The sequence below is a fragment of the Notolepis coatsorum genome (assembly GCF_963971535.1).
Source record: "Notolepis coatsorum genome assembly, chromosome: 17".
NCBI classification, from domain to species: Eukaryota; Metazoa; Chordata; class Actinopteri; order Aulopiformes; family Paralepididae; genus Notolepis; species Notolepis coatsorum.
The window spans coordinates 6,571,816-6,590,639 of NC_140181.1; the positions used below are offsets into that span (position 1 = coordinate 6,571,816).

Below are 18,824 nucleotides of genomic sequence, written 5' to 3' on the forward strand. Positions count from 1 at the left end.
AGGCCGGCTAGCTTTCTTCCATGCTGAGCTGCATGCTACGGAGAACAGCTGTATTCGTCTGCGGATCAAGAGATTATTGCACCGTCTCCTGTACTTGGAGTCTCTTTATCGTCGTTGACCCAGACTCTACTACCGACAAATCCTCTCCCCTTGCTGGCTTACGACCGGAGGGACCCTACCAGTATCTCCCGCTATATTACCAGAGTACCATAGATATAATTCCTAAGATTCAGGTTGTATTATTATCTCCTGCGTAATATGAGAATGGACATTCGTTATTGATTTGCCTACGCACATTCCTTTGCCTTATAAGCGCATCCAAAGTAAAGTAAAGTATATTATGTACTATTATTGCTGCTAATAAATACTTAAATCCAGTTTTGTGTGGAACCGAGTCATTGTGGGAAGTGTTCATCATTAGATACCTGTGTACTGTATGGCCAGTAGGAATGTACATAAGACGGTAGTGGTTTAATGATACCATACTTATCAATACAGTCAGGGAATTGTACCCCTCAGTTACACTTCCCCTGCCTGTCAGGTGACGTCACCCCAGCGATCAGGCTTCCCCATTGGCCAAATTCCTTCTAGTAGGAAACTTCTTCTGTGAGTGACACGTCAGCCTGGTCTTGTGACACAATGTTATACAGTGTCCATTACCTTATTTGGGGGATCCTTCCAGCTCCTCTCTCCGTGAACAGAAAATAGCATTTTGTCCTTCAACAGAAATAGTATACTGGCTTCTTGATTAACCATTGACCAATACTGTATAGTTTTATCTTTTAGCATTAAGAGATTTTATTCTTTATTGTGACTACCGTTATCCTAATAGTTTTAAGTTATGCTCACATTGTAACTCATGTAATTGTCTTATTTACTGTTTTCATCCTACTGATGGTTTTGTCTATTCTCTTAGTAATAACCTTTTCTTTAATCCTTAATTTACTACCAATGTTTTATTATTTGGTTCACTTGTTGTCAACTTTTCTGGCTTGCTAAACCTATTATCTAATGTGATCTTGTATGACAATTTACTTATAACATAATGGTCCTTGCTTTACATATGTGTTGCAATGTTTTCTAAGGCCATCTAACTAATCTCTCTGACAAAGCCATCAGTTTTATCTATTTCCTCAAGGTCTAAAACCGTCTAGTCTATCTATTGGAGTTAATGTGTAACTGGTGGCATTCTGCTTAAATTCCAATATCCTGGAGCCTGTTAAATGTATTTCCTAAAGTCAGTCAACTCGGATGTGTAAGGGGAGATTTCCAAATGGTCTGGTGTCACCTCTGACCTCTGAGGCCTTAGTCTTCTGACCAGCTGCCGTGTCGTAACCTGAAATTGCTCAGCTAGTGTCAATAAGACCTTTGACTTCAACTCTATTTTCAGTTGGTTTCCTGTTCTCCAAAGATATTATCTCCTTCCTCTTTAGTTTAGGAAATGGGTCATTTAAAGTACGCTTTTGTTCTTCTTAAGCAAAAGTAAATACCACTCCTTCCTGCCCATCTCAATATAGTCTTGAGGGGTCAGTTTATGACCTTAATGGTCTGCCACCTGGTCGGGGGAGTCACTGTGTCTCAACCTCTTTAAGCCTGGGGCCACAGAGGAAGTGGCCCTTCTGTCAAATCAGCATTTCCGTCTAATATTATTTTGTACAGTTTAGTTGCTATTTTCATGTTTCATTTTGATAAATTCACGACACGCGTGTCAACCAAAGTGCTGTACAGAGGGTAGATACACAAGATACATATAGACAACAATCACACTCTGTTTTATGGGAGGGCACACAGGCAAACACATAAAAAAACAGGGCATGAGTCAGTGAACGGGAAAGGCTAGTAGGTAGAAGTGGGTTTTGAGCCTCGATTTGAAGACATCTATCGAGGGGGCGAGCCTAGTGGAGGTGGGGATGCTGTTCCACAGTTCAGGGGCTGCGATAGCAAAGGCACGGCTCCCCCTGAGATTGAGGTTAGACCTCCGGACTGTCAGGAGCCTCTGATCGGCTGACCTGAAGGACCTGGTGTTGGAATAGGGGGATAGGAGGTCTGAGATGTAGGAGGGGGTGTGACCATTAAGGGCTTTAAAAACAAATAGGAGAACCTTAAAATCTATCCTGTAGCGTACTGGGAGCCAATGAAGGGAGGCAAGGACAGGGGTGATGTGGTCTCTCTTGCGGGTTCCGGTCAACAGTCTGGCAGCAGCGTTTTGTACCAGTTGTAAGCGGGACAGGGAAGACTGGTTAATGCCTATATAGAGGGAGTTGCAGTAGTCTAATCTAGATGAAATGAAGGCGTGGATGACTCTCTGAAGGTCTGCAGGGGAGGGTAAGAGGCTAGCAGTGATACAGTGATACATGGTGATGATCAGAGATATCCTCATGTACATGGTAAGAGAGGCTAGCAGTGATACTGCCGGCGGTGGGATTAATTAACTGTGTATTGTCCAGGATGAGGCAGCAGACTCCCATTTAACCCTTTCACTACCATTCTACAGAAGGTTAACCTCTCACTACCACACTACAGAAGGTTAACCTTTCACTACCACACTACAGAAGGTTAACCCTTTCACTACCACACTACAGAAGGTTAACCTTTCACTACCACACTACAGAAGGTTAACCCTTTCACTACCACACTACAGAAGGTTAACCTTTCACTACCACACTACAGAAGGTTCTGTTTCATGCTAGCTTCCGCTCAGCGTCATATTGCATATATCTTGCTTCAGCGTATATACACTGAATAATTTCAAAATGTACCTTTACATACCAACAACCGTCTGACCACACCCCCATCTGCTGCCTATATAAGCAGGGGTGGGGCCACACACTCATCTCCTTCTCAAATTTCAACCACAAGAAAGTGCCTGTATACCAATCACTTGGCGAGGAAAAGAAAGTATTAGCTGAAGAAAGGAAAACAGAAGAACAAGGAGATACGTTGACATTATATCTTTATTTTCTCTCACTATTTTCGAAAAAATACGGCGATATTGTCTTTGTCACTGGAGTGTCTGGAAGATGATGATCATTCTGACCTCCACCGGCTTTTTCGTATTAGGGGCTCGCGCCACTGATATACTCCCCAACTGCAGTCCTCCTTGCTGCGGCTGGATGGGTATTGACCCTCCGGTCATACAGCTGGACTGTGGGAGGCACCGGCTGTTGTGAGAAACTGGGTGCTTCCATGTTGGGTGAGTACTGTTTTGCTTGCGAGCGCTAGTTGTCTGTTAACGCTTGGGGGTTAGCTGACAATTTTACGAAAGCCGACCCCGGACTGGGGTCCTCTGCTCGGCTTCTTAAGCGGCGGACGGAGGATCTTGGTCTGATGCCCATGATGGTCAACCTAGTGGGCCGCGACCGAGACCTGGTTTGAACCCGGGATTCTCTGGACGAGCGGATGCTTCTCTGTCCCGTGCAGGCCCCATCTTTCACATGAATGTGGAAGTACACCCTTAGAGGAAATGTGGGCATGGATCTTCGTTATCGGAAGATCCATGCTCAAGTCGGCTGCAGCCCGGATGGGAATTATGCCGGCTCCGCTGTATGTCTGGTAAATCACTATTGAAAACTGTGTTTGACATTTCTTTTTATATATATATAGCCAGTGTATACCCGCAGGTGTGTTTTGGAGTTTTTTCTTGAGGGGTTATAGGAACAACCACCGCATGTGGTACCAAGAGGGTGGTTGATTCCCTGGTGTGTTGGAGCAGAGTCAACTCCCGGGTTACCCGGTTGAGTGTGCCCCTGCACGTTCATGACTTCTGCCAATCGTGTCAGCCTTCTCTGCCTCGACCCCTCTGGGTCGGGGTTTTTTGGTGGAGGCTTTGTCATGGTGCGCAACAATGCCAGCATACGCCCCTTCCGCCGGGGTGCTGTTTTCAGTTGACCCCTTTGGCGCCTGTCTCGCCCGCAGTGCTCCAGGCTCGGGTCAAATGCCTGCTGCCTGGATTGAGAGACCGACCCCTTCTGGTGGTTGTCTCCCCGGTGCGCTGCCTGCTCCCGCTGTAGTGTAGCCTCTTGAGTGCTTCGAGTTACAGCCATGCTGACTGCCTGTGTTGCAGGGTCAGTGTGCCAGGCGGCGTACTAGTGGGGGGAAGGGCCCGCTCTTGGAGGGGCCCTGTCCGAATACGCTGGCGATGTGGGGGGCGGTGTCACTAAGTGACCGCCTGGTGAGGTCTTGATGCTTGGCGTCATTGACCTCTCCGGGCCCCCTTTTCCAGGGGATCCAGTCCCTTCAGTGGGTCTGGGTCTTCCTTCGCGCTCCGCTGCTACGGCCTTGCCACGGGGTTGAGTTTGCTCTTGACCCCGTGATTTTGGGGGCAGTAACGAGGTTTGTTCCTTCCGTTCGTTTCCTGGTGGCATGCGGGTTGTGCGTGTGCGTAGTCGTGGGGTCAAGCCACGGTCTGCTCACCCTGTCCGTTGAGTTGCTCGAGTTTCTCTTCGCACGGTCGGATCCGTCTCCCTCCCGTCCTCCAATAGGGAGGGTATCCCTCCATTAGGGAGGGTCGGGGGGCTCGGTCCTCCCCGGTTCTGATGGTTGTGGGGGGCCTCAGTGGGGTACATTTGTTGAGCTTCTAGCTCCCCCTCAGCTCCTGTTATGCAATATGACGCTGAGCGGAAGCTAGCATGAAACAGAGCGTAAGGTTATGTATATAACCAAGTTCTGTGAATGCTAGTGACGCTCAGCACTGCAGCCCTTTATTTTTCATTGTGGTGAAATTTTTTGGGAAGGAGATGAGTGTGTGGCCCCACCCCTGCTTATATAGGCAGCAGATGGGGGTGTGGTCAGACGGATATATGTATATACGCTGAAGCGAGATATATGCAATATGACGCTGAGCGTCACTAGCATTCACAGAACTTGGTTATATACATAACCTTACGTTAACCTTTCACTACCACACTACAGAAGGTTAACCTTTCACTACCACACTACAGAAGGTTCTATATCATACTAGCTTCCGCTCAGCGTCATCTGCACTAACCTCACTTTGTGCATTTGCACTGAATAAAAATTCACAATGTACCTTTACATACCAACATTCGTCTGGCCACACCCCCATCCGCTACCTTCATAAGCAGGTGTGTGGCCACACACTCGCCTCCTCCTTCACTTTCACCACAAGGAAGTGCCTGTTATATACATCACTTGACGAGGTTGTTTAAGCTGAAGAAAGTTGAGTTACGTGTTTACATTTTTTCTTGCTTTTTTCTTTCTCTCATAACTTTAAAAAGAAAAAAGCTAAGTCATAATGTTTACCTCGGAGGGTCGCGCTAGCAATGTTACCCTTCACCAGCGGTTCTCCATTTCCTCCTCTGTCGTGCGTCTTGGAGCGGGGTTGAGGCCACTTCCCGGCAGGCGTCCGATAGGTAGTTTGCCTCTCCAAGGAGCTGGTGCACCAGCGCCGTCTCCTGTGCGATGGCCTGGTTCCGGCTCTGGTTCCTTTGCCGCCGGAGAGTCGTCCGCTGTTGGGCGGCCGGCTCCTCTGGTGGCGGAGGATTTGAGACGCAAACTTTTTGCGTCGGCTCGCTCCCGTCGTAAGATGGTGGCTTGTAGACGCGAACGGCCTGGTTTTGGTGAGTTGCTGGAGCCGGATGAGGATGCGTCTGATTCTCCATGGCCGATGGAAACAGAGGACTACATGGTAGAGGCAGACAGGTTCTTATTTGACGCCCCGGTGGAGACATGTCCGCCGCCCGTCCAGGTAACACTGCATGTATTCCAAATTAATATATTCAAACTAGCCATAATCTAAACATGTTGCAGTATTCCTGTGTGTAATTCGTCTGGAGTAGCGATTCATAATAGATATATATCCAACTATTGAGGTCCTGTTGAGAGCCGCGCTTGAGCATGATAACAAACATATAGAAAACACATACATATAATCCCCTATTCCCCCTATTCCCATTTCCCTCCCTCCCTTTAAAGTACACGACCAGTCTGCCCAAAACGAGCAATTCATCCTTAACTTTCCTATGCAAATTGCCATAGGATCTAAAACTATCAATTCTACCATTAGTAGAATGTCAACAGTGGCTTGGCCACTCTCCCGTTAAATAAAAAATGAAAATAAAATTAAAATTAAAATATGCCTCAAAAATGGAAAAGTAGTGGAGCTATTGCAAAATAATAAAAAGAAGGTTTTAAATACGTATATGCAGTTCGTCCCCCAAGCCAGGGGTGGGCGATGTTCTGCTGTGAAGACTGTTGTTCCTCCGGAGGTGATCTAAGCCGTGTGTATAGTCACAGGTGTTGTTAAAGTTTCCAGAACATTCAATATGTCACAGAACGTTATTAAAGTTCCAGAATATTCCAATATGTCAACAACAGGAAAGTGTACCCACACGGGGAAAACCTCAGGCCCCACACAATGACTTGCATAAAACTCATAGATCTAGCCGGCCCAGATATAGCGAACCATTAAAATAATACGATATCCAGCGTCACATATTAACCTATTTATAAATCAAGGTTACAACATTTATTTGACGCCGTTTGGTGTTTAAGCCATAACGAAGTGATCAGAAAAAAAGAAAAAGACCGTATATAGCCTATCCTCCACATAGTGGGTTCTGCATGTAGTCCTCGGCGTCTTCAGGCGAGGAGAGATGGACCCTCTGTCCTTTTTTATCGTTGATGGAAAGCTTTGCAGGATACCACAGTGTGGGCTTGAGACCTTTCCCATAAAGTAGAGACATCACTGACTTGTAACAGGCTCGTAAAATCACAACTTCATAGCAGTAATCCTCGTAGAAATAAACTGGTTCCCTGTTGTATTTCAGAATACCCTTCTTCTTCCGTGCCTCCCGAATAATCATATATCTTATTCCAATTTGACATAGGCTAGCAATAACCACCCTAGGTTTGTTGTTGCTGTTATTTCGGGACCCAATTCTGTAGCACTGATCCACTTCAGGTAACATAGAGAGGATACCCAGTCCCAGAATTTGAACTAACACTGCCGCAAACGAGACATTGGGTTGTACACAGCTCACTGACTCATCCAGACCCACTATACGAATATTCAATTTGCGGGATTGGTACTCGAGTTCGAGTATCTTAGCCGTTAGCTTATTGTTGTTTTCATCTATCTTAGCCGTTAGCTTCTCGTTGTATTCCTCTATGGCTCCGTCGATCACCTCGAATCTCTGCTTGTGTTCATCCAAGCAGGCTTCCACTGCTTCAGTACGTTCGATATGTTCACCCGCCGCTGCCCTTAACTCTTCGATTTTGGATTTGATAGATTCTTTGATAGCGGCAACCTTATTGGATAAGGCGTCAGCAAGATATTCTGTATCGTCGGAAGCGGCGGTGGCGGCAGAGGTGGCAGTCTCATCTTTTTTTGTCTCGATATCTCCTGCTCTGCTACGCACGAAACCCGGATCCAGATTCAGGTCGTCTGCAAGTGATTTAGCACCCGGGTCTCTTTTCTTTGGTGGCATCTTGATTCTTTCAGTCAATATAGTTAGTTGAAAATCTCAGTTGATATATACGTCAGGTTTAAACGCATTGGTGGTGTAAAAAGAGGCTTTTAAAAGCAAAATAAAAATAACGGTAGAGGAGCTGATAACCACAGCGACCTACTCCATTCTCAAGCTAAATCGGAAGTCAAGACACAAGGTTTCAAAGGGTGCTTGATACCACCGCCTGTTAGGATGCGGCCGGTACTGTACCTTCATTGTATACTTGTATGCCGTGACAAATAAAACTCTTTACTTGACTTGAGTCCCAGTAGGACTTTTCCAGGCAACATACAGCTCCCTGACATTGAATAGGGTATTAAAATCGAAAAAAGGGAAAAACAACCCAGAAACGTGTTAACACGTTGTTAGATTTTGACCATAATCAGCCAGTATCACCTCTTCATCTGTGTTCATGTAGTTTCTGCATTGTGTTTATCTCTCTCTCCGAAGTCGACCTTCTCATACTTGCTGTACATCGAATGTCATCCCCCTGATATGCAATCCGTAATCATAAGAATTCGACATTGGCAACGTGATACCTTTCTTGGAAAAACGTTGTTTATTCCATAAACAAAGCCTCGTAATCAGATGTAACCCTGTTCTGTATTGTCATTGTTCAGTCTTAATTCTCTTCTCCATCGTCTCTTCCAATGGTTCAGGCCTCGTTGTTAGCCAAACCACCATTTCCTGTTAGCTGAAACTAGTGATGATGTGTCATATTACCTTCCCCCACCCAGCGAGGGTGGGGAGGAATGAAAGTCTCTGATCCACGTCTGCTCGTGTCAGCTTCGTGTCAGATCTAACCTACACTGCAAGAAACTCACAGCTATAAACTATAGGCCTTAGTAACGGCTAACCCGCCCCCTCGTCTCCTTACTATGTGACACGCTGTCTTCTCTGACCCAAATCACTATAGCAACGGCAATGTTGATATTATCCCCCCTAGCTCCAAACCTGCGTTCTCTCAGTGTTTTGGAAAACAACGCTGCCTTTTTGTTTTGGGTACCTTTCCCCCCCACGCTTCTCTGACCCTCTCCTCCTCTCCTCCCCCTGACTCTCCTCCTCCTCCTCTCCTCCCCCTGACCCTCCTCCTCTCCTCCCTCTCCTCCTCTCCTCCCCCTGACCCTCTCCTCCTCTCCTCTCCTCTCCCTCCTCCTCCCCCTCCTCCTCCTCCTCTCCTCCCCCTTCTCCCCTCCTCCTCCTCCTCTCCTCCCCTCCCCCCACTCCTCCTCCTCCTCCTCTCCCCTCCTCCTCCTCTCCTCCTGCAGGACCGGGTCTATGTGCAGCAGAACAACGTGGAGAATGTCTACAACCTGGGCCTCATAATCTTCCGGGACCAGGTGGTGCGATACGGCTGCATCCGGGACCACCTCCGACAGACCCTGCTGGACATGATCGCCCGCGAGAGAAAGGGAGAGGTGGTGGATAGGTGAGCACTTTGTTTCAGTGTCTAGGTGACAAGTGAGCGCTTTGTTTCAGTCTCTAGCTGATAGGTGAGCACTTTGTTTCAGTCTCTAGGTGATAGGTGAGCACTTTGTTTCAGTCTCTAGCTGATAAGTGAGCACTTTGTTTCAGTCTCTAGCTGATAGGTGAGCACTTTGTTTCAGTCTCTAGCTGATAGGTGAGCACTTTGTTTCAGTCTCTAGCTGATAGGTGAGCACTTGGTTTCAGTCTCTAGGTGATAGGTGAGCACTTTGTTTCAGTCTCTAGCTGATAGGTGAGCACTTTGTTTCAGTCTCTAGCTGATAGGTGAGCACTTTGTTTCAGTCTCTAGGTGAGCACTTTGTTTCAGTCTCTAGCTGATAGGTGAGCACTTTGTTTCAGTCTCTAGCTGATAGGTGAGCACTTTGTTTCAGTCTCTAGCTGATAGGTGAGCACTTTGTTTCAGTCTCTAGGTGAGGACGTTGTTTCAGTTTCTAGGTGAGCACTTTGTTTCAGTCTCTAGCTCATAGGTGAGCACTTTGTTTCAGTCTCTAGGTGAGCACTTTGTTTCAGTCTCTAGCTGATAGGTGAGCACTTTGTTTCAGTCTCTAGCTGATAGGTGAGCACTTTGTTTCAGTCTCTAGGTGAGGACTTTGTTTCAGTTTCTAGGTGAGCACTTTGTTTCAGTCTCTAGCTGATAGGTGAGCACTTTGTTTCAGTCTCTAGCTGATAGGTGAGCACTTTGTTTCAGTCTCTAGGTGAGCACTTTGTTTCAGTCTCTAGGTGAGCACTTTGTTTCAATCTCTAGTTGATAGGTGAGCACTTTGTTTTGGTGTCTAGCTGATAGGTGAGCACTTTGTTTCAGTCTCTAGTTGATAGGTGAGCACTTTGTTTCAGTCTAGCTGATAGGTGAGCACTTTGTTTTTAGTCTCTAGCTGATAGGTGAGCACTTTGTTTCAGTCTCTAGGTGATAGGTGAGCACTTTGTTTCAGTCTCTAGCTGATAGGTGAGCACTTTGTTTCAGCCTCTAGCTGATAGGTGAGCACTTTGTTTCAGTCTCTAGCTGATAGGTGAGCACTTTGTTTCAGTCTCTAGCTGATAGGTGAGCACTTTGTTTCAGCCTCTAGGTGATAGGTGAGCACTTTGTTTTAGTGTCTAGGTGATAGGTGAGCACTTTGTTTCAGTCTCTAGCTGATAGGTGAGCACTTTGTTTCAGTCTCTAGCTGATAGGTGAGCACTTTGTTTCAGTCTCTAGCTGATAGGTGAGCACTTTGTTTCAGCCTCTAGCTGATAGTTGAGCACTTTGTTTCAGCCTCTAGCTGATAGGTGAGCACTTTGTTTTAGTGTCTAGCTGATAGGTGAGCACTTTGTTTCAGTCTCTAGCTGATAGGTGAGCACTTTGTTTCAGTCTAGCTGATAGGTGAGCACTTTGTTTTAGTGTCTAGGTGATAGGTGAGCACTTTGTTTCAGTCTCTAGCTGATAGGTGAGCACTTTGTTTCAGTCTCTAGCTGATAGGTGAGCACTTTGTTTCAGTCTCTAGCTGATAGGTGAGCACTTTGTTTCAGCCTCTAGCTGATAGGTGAGCACTTTGTTTCAGTCTCTAGCTGATAGGTGAGCACTTTGTTTCAGTCTCTAGCTGATAGGTGAGCACTTTGTTTCAGCCTCTAGGTGATAGGTGAGCACTTTGTTTTAGTGTCTAGGTGATAGGTGAGCACTTTGTTTCAGTCTCTAGCTGATAGGTGAGCACTTTGTTTCAGTCTCTAGCTGATAGGTGAGCACTTTGTTTCAGCCTCTAGCTGATAGTTGAGCACTTTGTTTCAGCCTCTAGCTGATAGGTGAGCACTTTGTTTTAGTGTCTAGCTGATAGGTGAGCACTTTGTTTCAGTCTCTAGCTGATAGGTGAGCACTTTGTTTCAGTCTAGCTGATAGGTGAGCACTTTGTTTCAGTCTCTAGGTGATAGGTGAGCACTTTGTTTCAGTGTCTAGCTGATAGGTGAGCACTTTGTTTCAGTCTCTAGGTGATAGGTGAGCACTTTGTTAGCTGATAGGTGAGCACTTTGTTTCAGTCTCTAGCTGATAGGTGAGCACTTTGTTTCAGTCTCTAGCTGATAGGTGAGCACTTTGTTTCAGTCTCTAGGTGATAGGTGAGCACTTTGTTTCAGTCTCTAGCTGATAGGTGAGCACTTTGTTTCAGTCTCTAGCTGATAGGTGAGCACTTTGTTTCAGTCTCTAGCTGATAGGTGAGCACTTTGTTTCAGTCTCTAGCTGATAGGTGAGCACTTTGTTTCAGTCTCTAGCTGATAGGTGAGCACTTTGTTTCAGCCTCTAGCTGATAGGTGAGCACTTTGTTAGCTGATAGGTGAGCACTTTGTTTCAGTCTCTAGCTGATAGGTGAGCACTTTGTTTCAGTCTCTAGGTGAGCACTTTGTTTCAGTCTCTAGCTGATAGGTGAGCACTTTGTTTCAGTCTCTAGCTGATAGGTGAGCACTTTGTTTCAGTATCTAGCTGATAGGTGAGCACTTTGTTTCAGTCTCTAGCTGATAGGTGAGCACTTTGTTTCAGTCTCTAGGTGATAGGTGAGCACTTTGTTTCAGTCTCTAGCTGATAGGTGAGCACTTTGTTTCAGTCTCTAGCTGATAGGTGAGCACTTTGTTTCAGTCTCTAGCTGATAGGTGAGCACTTTGTTTCAGTCTCTAGCTGATAGGTGAGCACTTTGTTTCAGTCTCTAGCTGATAGGTGAGCACTTTGTTTCAGCCTCTAGCTGATAGTTGAGCACTTTGTTTCAGCCTCTAGCTGATAGGTGAGCACTTTGTTTTAGTGTCTAGCTGATAGGTGAGCACTTTGTTTCAGTCTCTAGCTGATAGGTGAGCACTTTGTTTCAGTCTAGCTGATAGGTGAGCACTTTGTTTCAGTCTCTAGGTGATAGGTGAGCACTTTGTTTCAGTGTCTAGCTGATAGGTGAGCACTTTGTTTCAGTCTCTAGGTGATAGGTGAGCACTTTGTTAGCTGATAGGTGAGCACTTTGTTTCAGTCTCTAGCTGATAGGTGAGCACTTTGTTTCAGTCTCTAGCTGATAGGTGAGCACTTTGTTTCAGTCTCTAGGTGATAGGTGAGCACTTTGTTTCAGTCTCTAGATGATAGGTGAGCACTTTGTTTCAGTCTCTAGCTGATAGGTGAGCACTTTGTTTCAGCCTCTAGCTGATAGTTGAGCACTTTGTTTCAGCCTCTAGGTGATAGGTGAGCACTTTGTTTCAGTCTCTAGCTGATAGGTGAGCACTTTGTTTCAGTCTCTAGCTGATAGGTGAGCACTTTGTTTCAGTCTCTAGCTGATAGGTGAGCACTTTGTTTCAGTCTCTAGCTGATAGGTGAGCACTTTGTTTCAGCCTCTAGCTGATAGGTGAGCACTTTGTTAGCTGATAGGTGAGCACTTTGTTTCAGTCTCTAGCTGATAGGTGAGCACTTTGTTTCAGTCTCTAGGTGAGCACTTTGTTTCAGTCTCTAGCTGATAGGTGAGCACTTTGTTTCAGTCTCTAGCTGATAGGTGAGCACTTTGTTTCAGTATCTAGCTGATAGGTGAGCACTTTGTTTCAGTCTCTAGCTGATAGGTGAGCACTTTGTTTCAGTCTCTAGGTGATAGGTGAGCACTTTGTTTCAGTCTCTAGCTGATAGGTGAGCACTTTGTTTCAGTCTCTAGCTGATAGGTGAGCACTTTGTTTCAGTCTCTAGCTGATAGGTGAGCACTTTGTTTCAGTCTCTAGCTGATAGGTGAGCACTTTGTTTCAGTCTCTAGGTGAGCACTTTGTTTCAGTCTAGCTGATAGGTGAGCACTTTGTTTCAGTGTCTAGGTCAGGGATCGGCAATAGGCGGCCCGCGGGCCGAAATGGGCCCGCCAGCAATAATTTCTGGCCCGTCAGGTTATTTTGAGAATATGATGTTTATTTTACGCGCAGGAAATATTCACTCGTCGTGACGCCAGAGTGTCTTTGTGAAGCTGTATATATCTATTCATCATATCTATGGCTGTCACTATAGCCAATTGAAATGCTAGAAATGGTCAAGTGGACTGGGAGAACCAATGGAATTTCACTTTCACTTCCGCGTTTGGGATGCCATCATGCGTGCGAACATTTGCAAAAACAAAACAAACGTCTTTGGATTTTGGAGGACCGAAACAATAATAAGCAACCGGTGACTCTCACGTGTTGACATGGCAACATGAGGCAATGAAGCAAGCAACTGTGTTCAAGTTGGGTGGACATTGGGTGGGCATTCAACGCGAGTGGACATTTGACATGTTTCAACCATGAGCATGGATTTTGGAGGACCGAAGCAAAAACAATAATAAGCCCAGGGCAGGGCTGCCTGCATTATGGTGAGTGTTGTGTTTTAATAATAATAATACATTCGATGTATAATACACCCGCCGTGGTGCTTCAAATCAAATGCACCCTACTGATCTGTTCATGTGTTATAATAATAATAATAATAATAATAATAATAATAATAATAATAATAATAATAATAATACATTCGATGTATAATACACCTGCCGTGGTGCTTCAAATCAAATGCACCCTACTGATCTGTTCATGTGTTATACTAATAATAATACATTCGATTTATAATGCGAGCACCTGCATTAAAATCAAATGACTGATCTGTTCATGTGTTATGCACTGTGTGAGAGGCACTTTATAATAGAAAAAAGACAGTGCAAACATGTATATGTCGTTTTTTTTGACAGAGTTAAACAATTTTTCACTATCATTGGCCCGCCACACAATGGCTTGGGGAAAATTTGGCCCGTGGGCAAACCTAATTGCCGACCCCTGGTCTAGGTGATAGGTGAGCACTTTGTTTCAGTCTCTAGGTGATAGGTGAGCACTTTGTTTCAGTCTCTAGCTGATAGGTGAGCACTTTGTTTCAGTCTCTAGCTGATAGGTGAGCACTTTGTTTCAGTCTCTAGCTGATAGGTGAGCACTTTGTTTCAGCCTCTAGGTAATAGGTGAGCACTTTGTTTCAGCCTCTAGCTGATAGGTGAGCACTTTGTTAGCTGATAGGTGAGCACTTTGTTTCTGTCTCTAGCTGATAGGTGAGCACTTTGTTTCAGTCTCTAGGTGAGCACTTTGTTTCAGTCTCTAGCTGATAGGTGAGCACTTTGTTTCAGCCTCTAGCTGATAGGTGAGCACTTTGTTTCAGCCTCTAGGTGATAGGTGAGCACTTTGTTTCAGTCTCTAGCTGATAGGTGAGCACTTTGTTTCAGTCTCTAGGTGATAGGTGAGCACTTTGTTTCACTCACTAGCTGATAGGTGAGCACTTTGTTTCAGTATCTAGCTGATAGGTGAGCACTTTGTTTCAGTCTCTAGGTGATAGGTGAGCACTTTGTTTCAGTCTCTAGCTGATAGGTGAGCACTTTGTTTCAGTCTCTAGCTGATAGGTGAGCACTTTGTTTCAGTCTCTAGCTGATAGGTGAGCACTTTGTTTCAGCCTCTAGGTGATAGGTGAGCACTTTGTTTCATCCTCTAGCTGATAGGTGAGCACTTTGTTTCAGTCTAGCTGATAAGTGAGCACTTTGTTTCAGCCTCTAGCTGATAGGTGAGCACTTTGTTTCAGTCTCTAGCTGATAGGTGAGCACTTTGTTTCAGTCTCTAGGTGAGTACTTTGTTTCAGCCTCTATGTGATAGGTGAGCACTTTGTTTCAGTCTCTAGCTGATAGGTGAGCACTTTGTTTCAGCCTCTAGCTGATAGGTGAGCACTTTGTTTCAGTCTCTAGCTGATAGGTGAGCACTTTGTTTCAGTCTCTAGCTGATAGGTGAGCACTTTGTTTCAGTCTCTAGGTGATAGGTGAGCACTTTGTTTCAGTCTCTAGCTGATAGGTGATCACTTTGTTTCAGTCTCTAGCTGATAGGTGAGCACTTTGTTTCAGTCTCTAGCTGATAGGTGAGCACTTTGTTTCAGTCTCTAGCTGATAGGTGAGCACTTTGTTTCAGTCTCTAGGTGATAGGTGAGCACTTTGTTTCAGCCTCTAGCTGATAGGTGAGCACTTTGTTTCAGTCTAGCTGATAGGTGAGCACTTTTTCAGTCTCTAGCTGATAGGTGAGCACTTTGTTTTAGTCTCTAGCTGATAGGTGAGCACTTTGTTTCAGTGTCTAGCTGATAGGTGAGCACTTTGTTTCAGTCTCTAGATGATAGGTGAGCACTTTGTTTCAGTGTCTAGCTGATAGGTGAGCACTTTGTTTCAGTCTCTAGCTGATAGGTGAGCACTTTGTTTCAGTCTCTAGGTGATAGGTGAGCACTTTGTTTCAGTCTCTAGCTGATAGGTGAGCACTTTGTTTCAGTCTCTAGCTGATAGGTGAGCACTTTGTTTCAGCCTCTAGCTGATAGGTGAGCACTTTGTTTCAGCCTCTAGCTGATAGGTGAGCACTTTGTTTCAGTCTCTAGCTGATAGGTGAGCACTTTGTTTCAGCCTCTAGCTGATAGGTGAGCACTTTGTTTCAGTCTCTAGGTGATAGGTGAGCACTTTGTTTCAGTCTCTAGCTGATAGGTGAGCACTTTGTTTCAGTCTCTAGCTGATAGGTGAGCACTTTTTTTCAGTCTCTAGCTGATAGGTGAGCACTTTGTTTCAGCCTCTAGGTGATAGGTGAGCACTTTGTTTTTAGTCTCTAGCTGATAGGTGAGCACTTTGTTTTTAGTCTCTAGCTGATAGGTGAGCACTTTGTTTCAGTCTCTAGCTGATAGGTGAGCACTTTGTTTCAGTCTCTAGGTGATAGGTGAGCACTTTGTTTCAGTCTCTAGCTGATAGGTGAGCACTTTGTTTCAGTCTCTAGCTGATAGGTGAGCACTTTGTTTCAGTCTCTAGGTGAGCACTTTGTTTCAGTCTCTAACTGATAGGTGAGCACTTTGTTTCAGTCTCTAGCTGATAGGTGAGCACTTTGTTTCAGTCTCTAGCTGATAGGTGAGCACTTTGTTTCAGTCTCTAGCTGATAGGTGAGCACTTTGTTTCAGTCTCTAGCTGATAGGTGAGCACTTTGTTTCAGTCTCTAGCTGATAGGTGAGCACTTTGTTTCAGTCTCTAGCTGATAGGTGAGCACTTTGTTTCAGTCTCTAGATGATAGGTGAGCACTTTGTTTCAGTCTCTAGGTGATAGGTGAGCACTTTGTTTCAGTCTCTAGGTGATAGGTGAGCACTTTGTTTCAGTCTCTAGCTGATAGGTGAGCACTTTGTTTCAGTCTCTAGCTGATAGGTGAGCACTTTGTTTCAGTCTCTAGCTGATAGGTGAGCACTTTGTTTCAGTCTCTAGCTGATAGGTGAGCACTTTGTTTCACTCACTAGTAGGGGTGTAACGATGCGACCTCACAGCGATTCGATTAGATTACGATTCTTCAGGCAACATGCATCATGAAATCTCTTCATTTGACCATGATTCGATTCGATACATTTTCGATACATTTTCTATCAGTTAATTCCCCCAAAAATGTTGAATACACAAATGTGCCTGGGGGAACTGATTCACTCAGCATGAATGGACTATAGGTCAATAAAAACAATACACACAAAAAAATAGAAATTTTATTTCTTTTTCTTTCTGATTAATTAGATTATAATCGATTCTAACATTTTCAAATCGATGCAGTTGAATCCTCACATTAGAACATAAGAACTGTTTCACTCACTTTGTGAAGAACTGTTTTAAAATGTCTACAATCATGTACTTATTTTTTTCTCCAGGGGAGCGATGAAGACCGCCTGCTCGATGCTCATGATCCTGGGCCTGGAGGGCAGGTCGGTCTACGAGGAGGACTTCGAGGGCCCCTTCCTCGAGATGTCGGCCGGATTCTTCCAGGTGGGGTTGCTGGCTATGATCTTTCTGGGTGAATCTCGCTTAATCTTGGTGCTTAAAACAAAACATGGTGCTTAAAGGGCCACTTGAATCCTTGTGTCGTGTTAATTACAGTACAAAAATAACAATCCATATTGCGTTCCTTAATTTTTTTTTTATTTTTTTTTACATCTACGTCATTTTATTGAGCTGTAATTAACACGACACAAGGAGTCAGTGTCCTCTGATGACATCACAGGAGGAGATATTTAAACTCATAAATGTCTAACTAATGAACGTATGGGGCGCCAGGGTGGCGCACCACGTAACTGCCGCGTCTATCCCAAACAAATAATAAAGCTTTAAAAATGCCAAAAGAAGAAATCTAAATATTTTTTTAATAAATGAACGTGTGCAAATAGCAGGGATTAAAGCGTTCCGTCTTGAGACGGATTTCTGTCAATTTGATTCGGAGTCGGGACAGATTTTCCGTCAATTGGCTACCTGGTATAATATGATTTGTAGACTGGGAACAACATAAGCACCTGCCAAGCGCCAATGGCGGGCAGGTTTTAGGTTTGGCGAGTGACAATTAATGGGCTTAGAGCCTTGGGGATATGCGTGAGATAAATGGATAAATTATTCCTGGTGAAGTGCCCCTTTAAACAAAACTTTAAATCCACCCCCTTTTGCACCACCCAGATGGAGAGCCAAAAGTTCCTGGCGGAGAACAGCGCCAGCGTCTACGTCAAGGAGGTGGAGGCCCGGATCAACGAGGAGATCGAGCGGGTGATGCACTGCCTGGACAAGTCCACGGAGGAGCCCATCGTGAAGGTGGTGGAGAGGGAGCTCATCTCCAAACTCATGAAGACCATCGTGGAGATGGAGAACTCCGGTCTGGTCCACATGCTCAAGAACGGAAAGACCGAAGGTGAGAGGAGGATTTTATTTTTATTTTTATTACGGAGCGCCATTAGCTGGTGCCATAGCAACCAGCTAGTCTTCCTGGGGTCCACACAAAAAAAACATACAAAAACAATTATTATTGTAAAACAAAATTATTAAAAGTCAGTACTCGACACACAATGCATAATGAAACTAACAATTAAGATGGCTAAAATTACATGCAAGCAAAGAAACAGAAAACAAAAAAACAAAATACTTTACAGTGTTAAATACAATTTAAGTTTATTTTTAAAAGTGAATCTACTATAAATGCAGCAGATTTAATGCTCTAAAAATAAAAGATCTCCTTGACCCATTTAGACCTGAAACGCCTGCTAATAATGCATTATATAGCCTGCATATACACACAAATGTGTTTCCCCGGATTCAAATGGGTTAAAGCGTTGGTTTTTGGACCTGGCAATTCAAGCTGCCCACTACTAGGAGACTCTGCCGATGCCTTCAATGGACCTATCGCTGCCCTCCTTTTCTTGATCCTCCGATTGCAGCCGTTGCTTTCCTCGGACCAAGCAACAGTTGTGATTGGATAAGGGCTCCGTTATCCCTTCCCCTTCATTGAAATAATAACCTGGAAAGGTAGCATGTGATGACAAACATGTCTTGTTAGTAGGGATGCACTGATCCGATATTGATATCGGATATCGGCCCTGATATGACTAAAATAGCTAGATCGGGTATCGGAGACTATTAAAAAAAAATCTAAATTTTTTTAAATAATAATAATTTTATTGAATTTGAATAATAAATAACAATTCAGTACATTTATATCTATGTGTTAATTTGTTACATTTAGTTTCACTAAGTTAGGAAAGTAATGTTTTAAGTCGAGCCTGATGTTGCCTTGCACAAAAGAATGACCCCAGTCTCTTCCACACAGTGAGGCATACAGTTTATTAATGGGTATCGGATCGGTACTCGGTATCGGCCGATACCCAAAGCCCAGGTATCGGGACTGAAAAAGTCGGATCGGTGCATCCCTACTTGTTAGTAACCTACCCAGCCGGTCAGATGAGGTGTACTGCTAAAGCAGGGATCGGTTTCATTCATCGTCACTGTTCAATCCGTTTGTCAATACTTATCTGTTAACATTTCAATGAAATTAAACACTAGCATTGATGATATTTTCTGTATGAATTTGTCAACTTTA

At 44.6% G+C, this 18,824-nt stretch overlaps 1 protein-coding gene across 1 annotated transcript in view; it reads left to right on the forward strand.

The window, feature by feature from the left end:
- LOC311243439 (cullin-3-like) overlaps positions 1–18,824 on the forward strand; it is a gene marked incomplete at both ends in the record, with an annotated part of 117,268 nt that overhangs the window by 13,743 nt on the left and 84,701 nt on the right. The window contains 3 exons of the mRNA XM_084332669.1: positions 8,738–8,898; positions 16,621–16,735; positions 17,414–17,642. Of these exons, the coding sequence (XP_084188795.1) occupies positions 8,738–8,898; positions 16,621–16,735; positions 17,414–17,642 (505 nt within the window). The remainder of the gene's footprint in view (positions 1–8,737; positions 8,899–16,620; positions 16,736–17,413; positions 17,643–18,824) is intronic.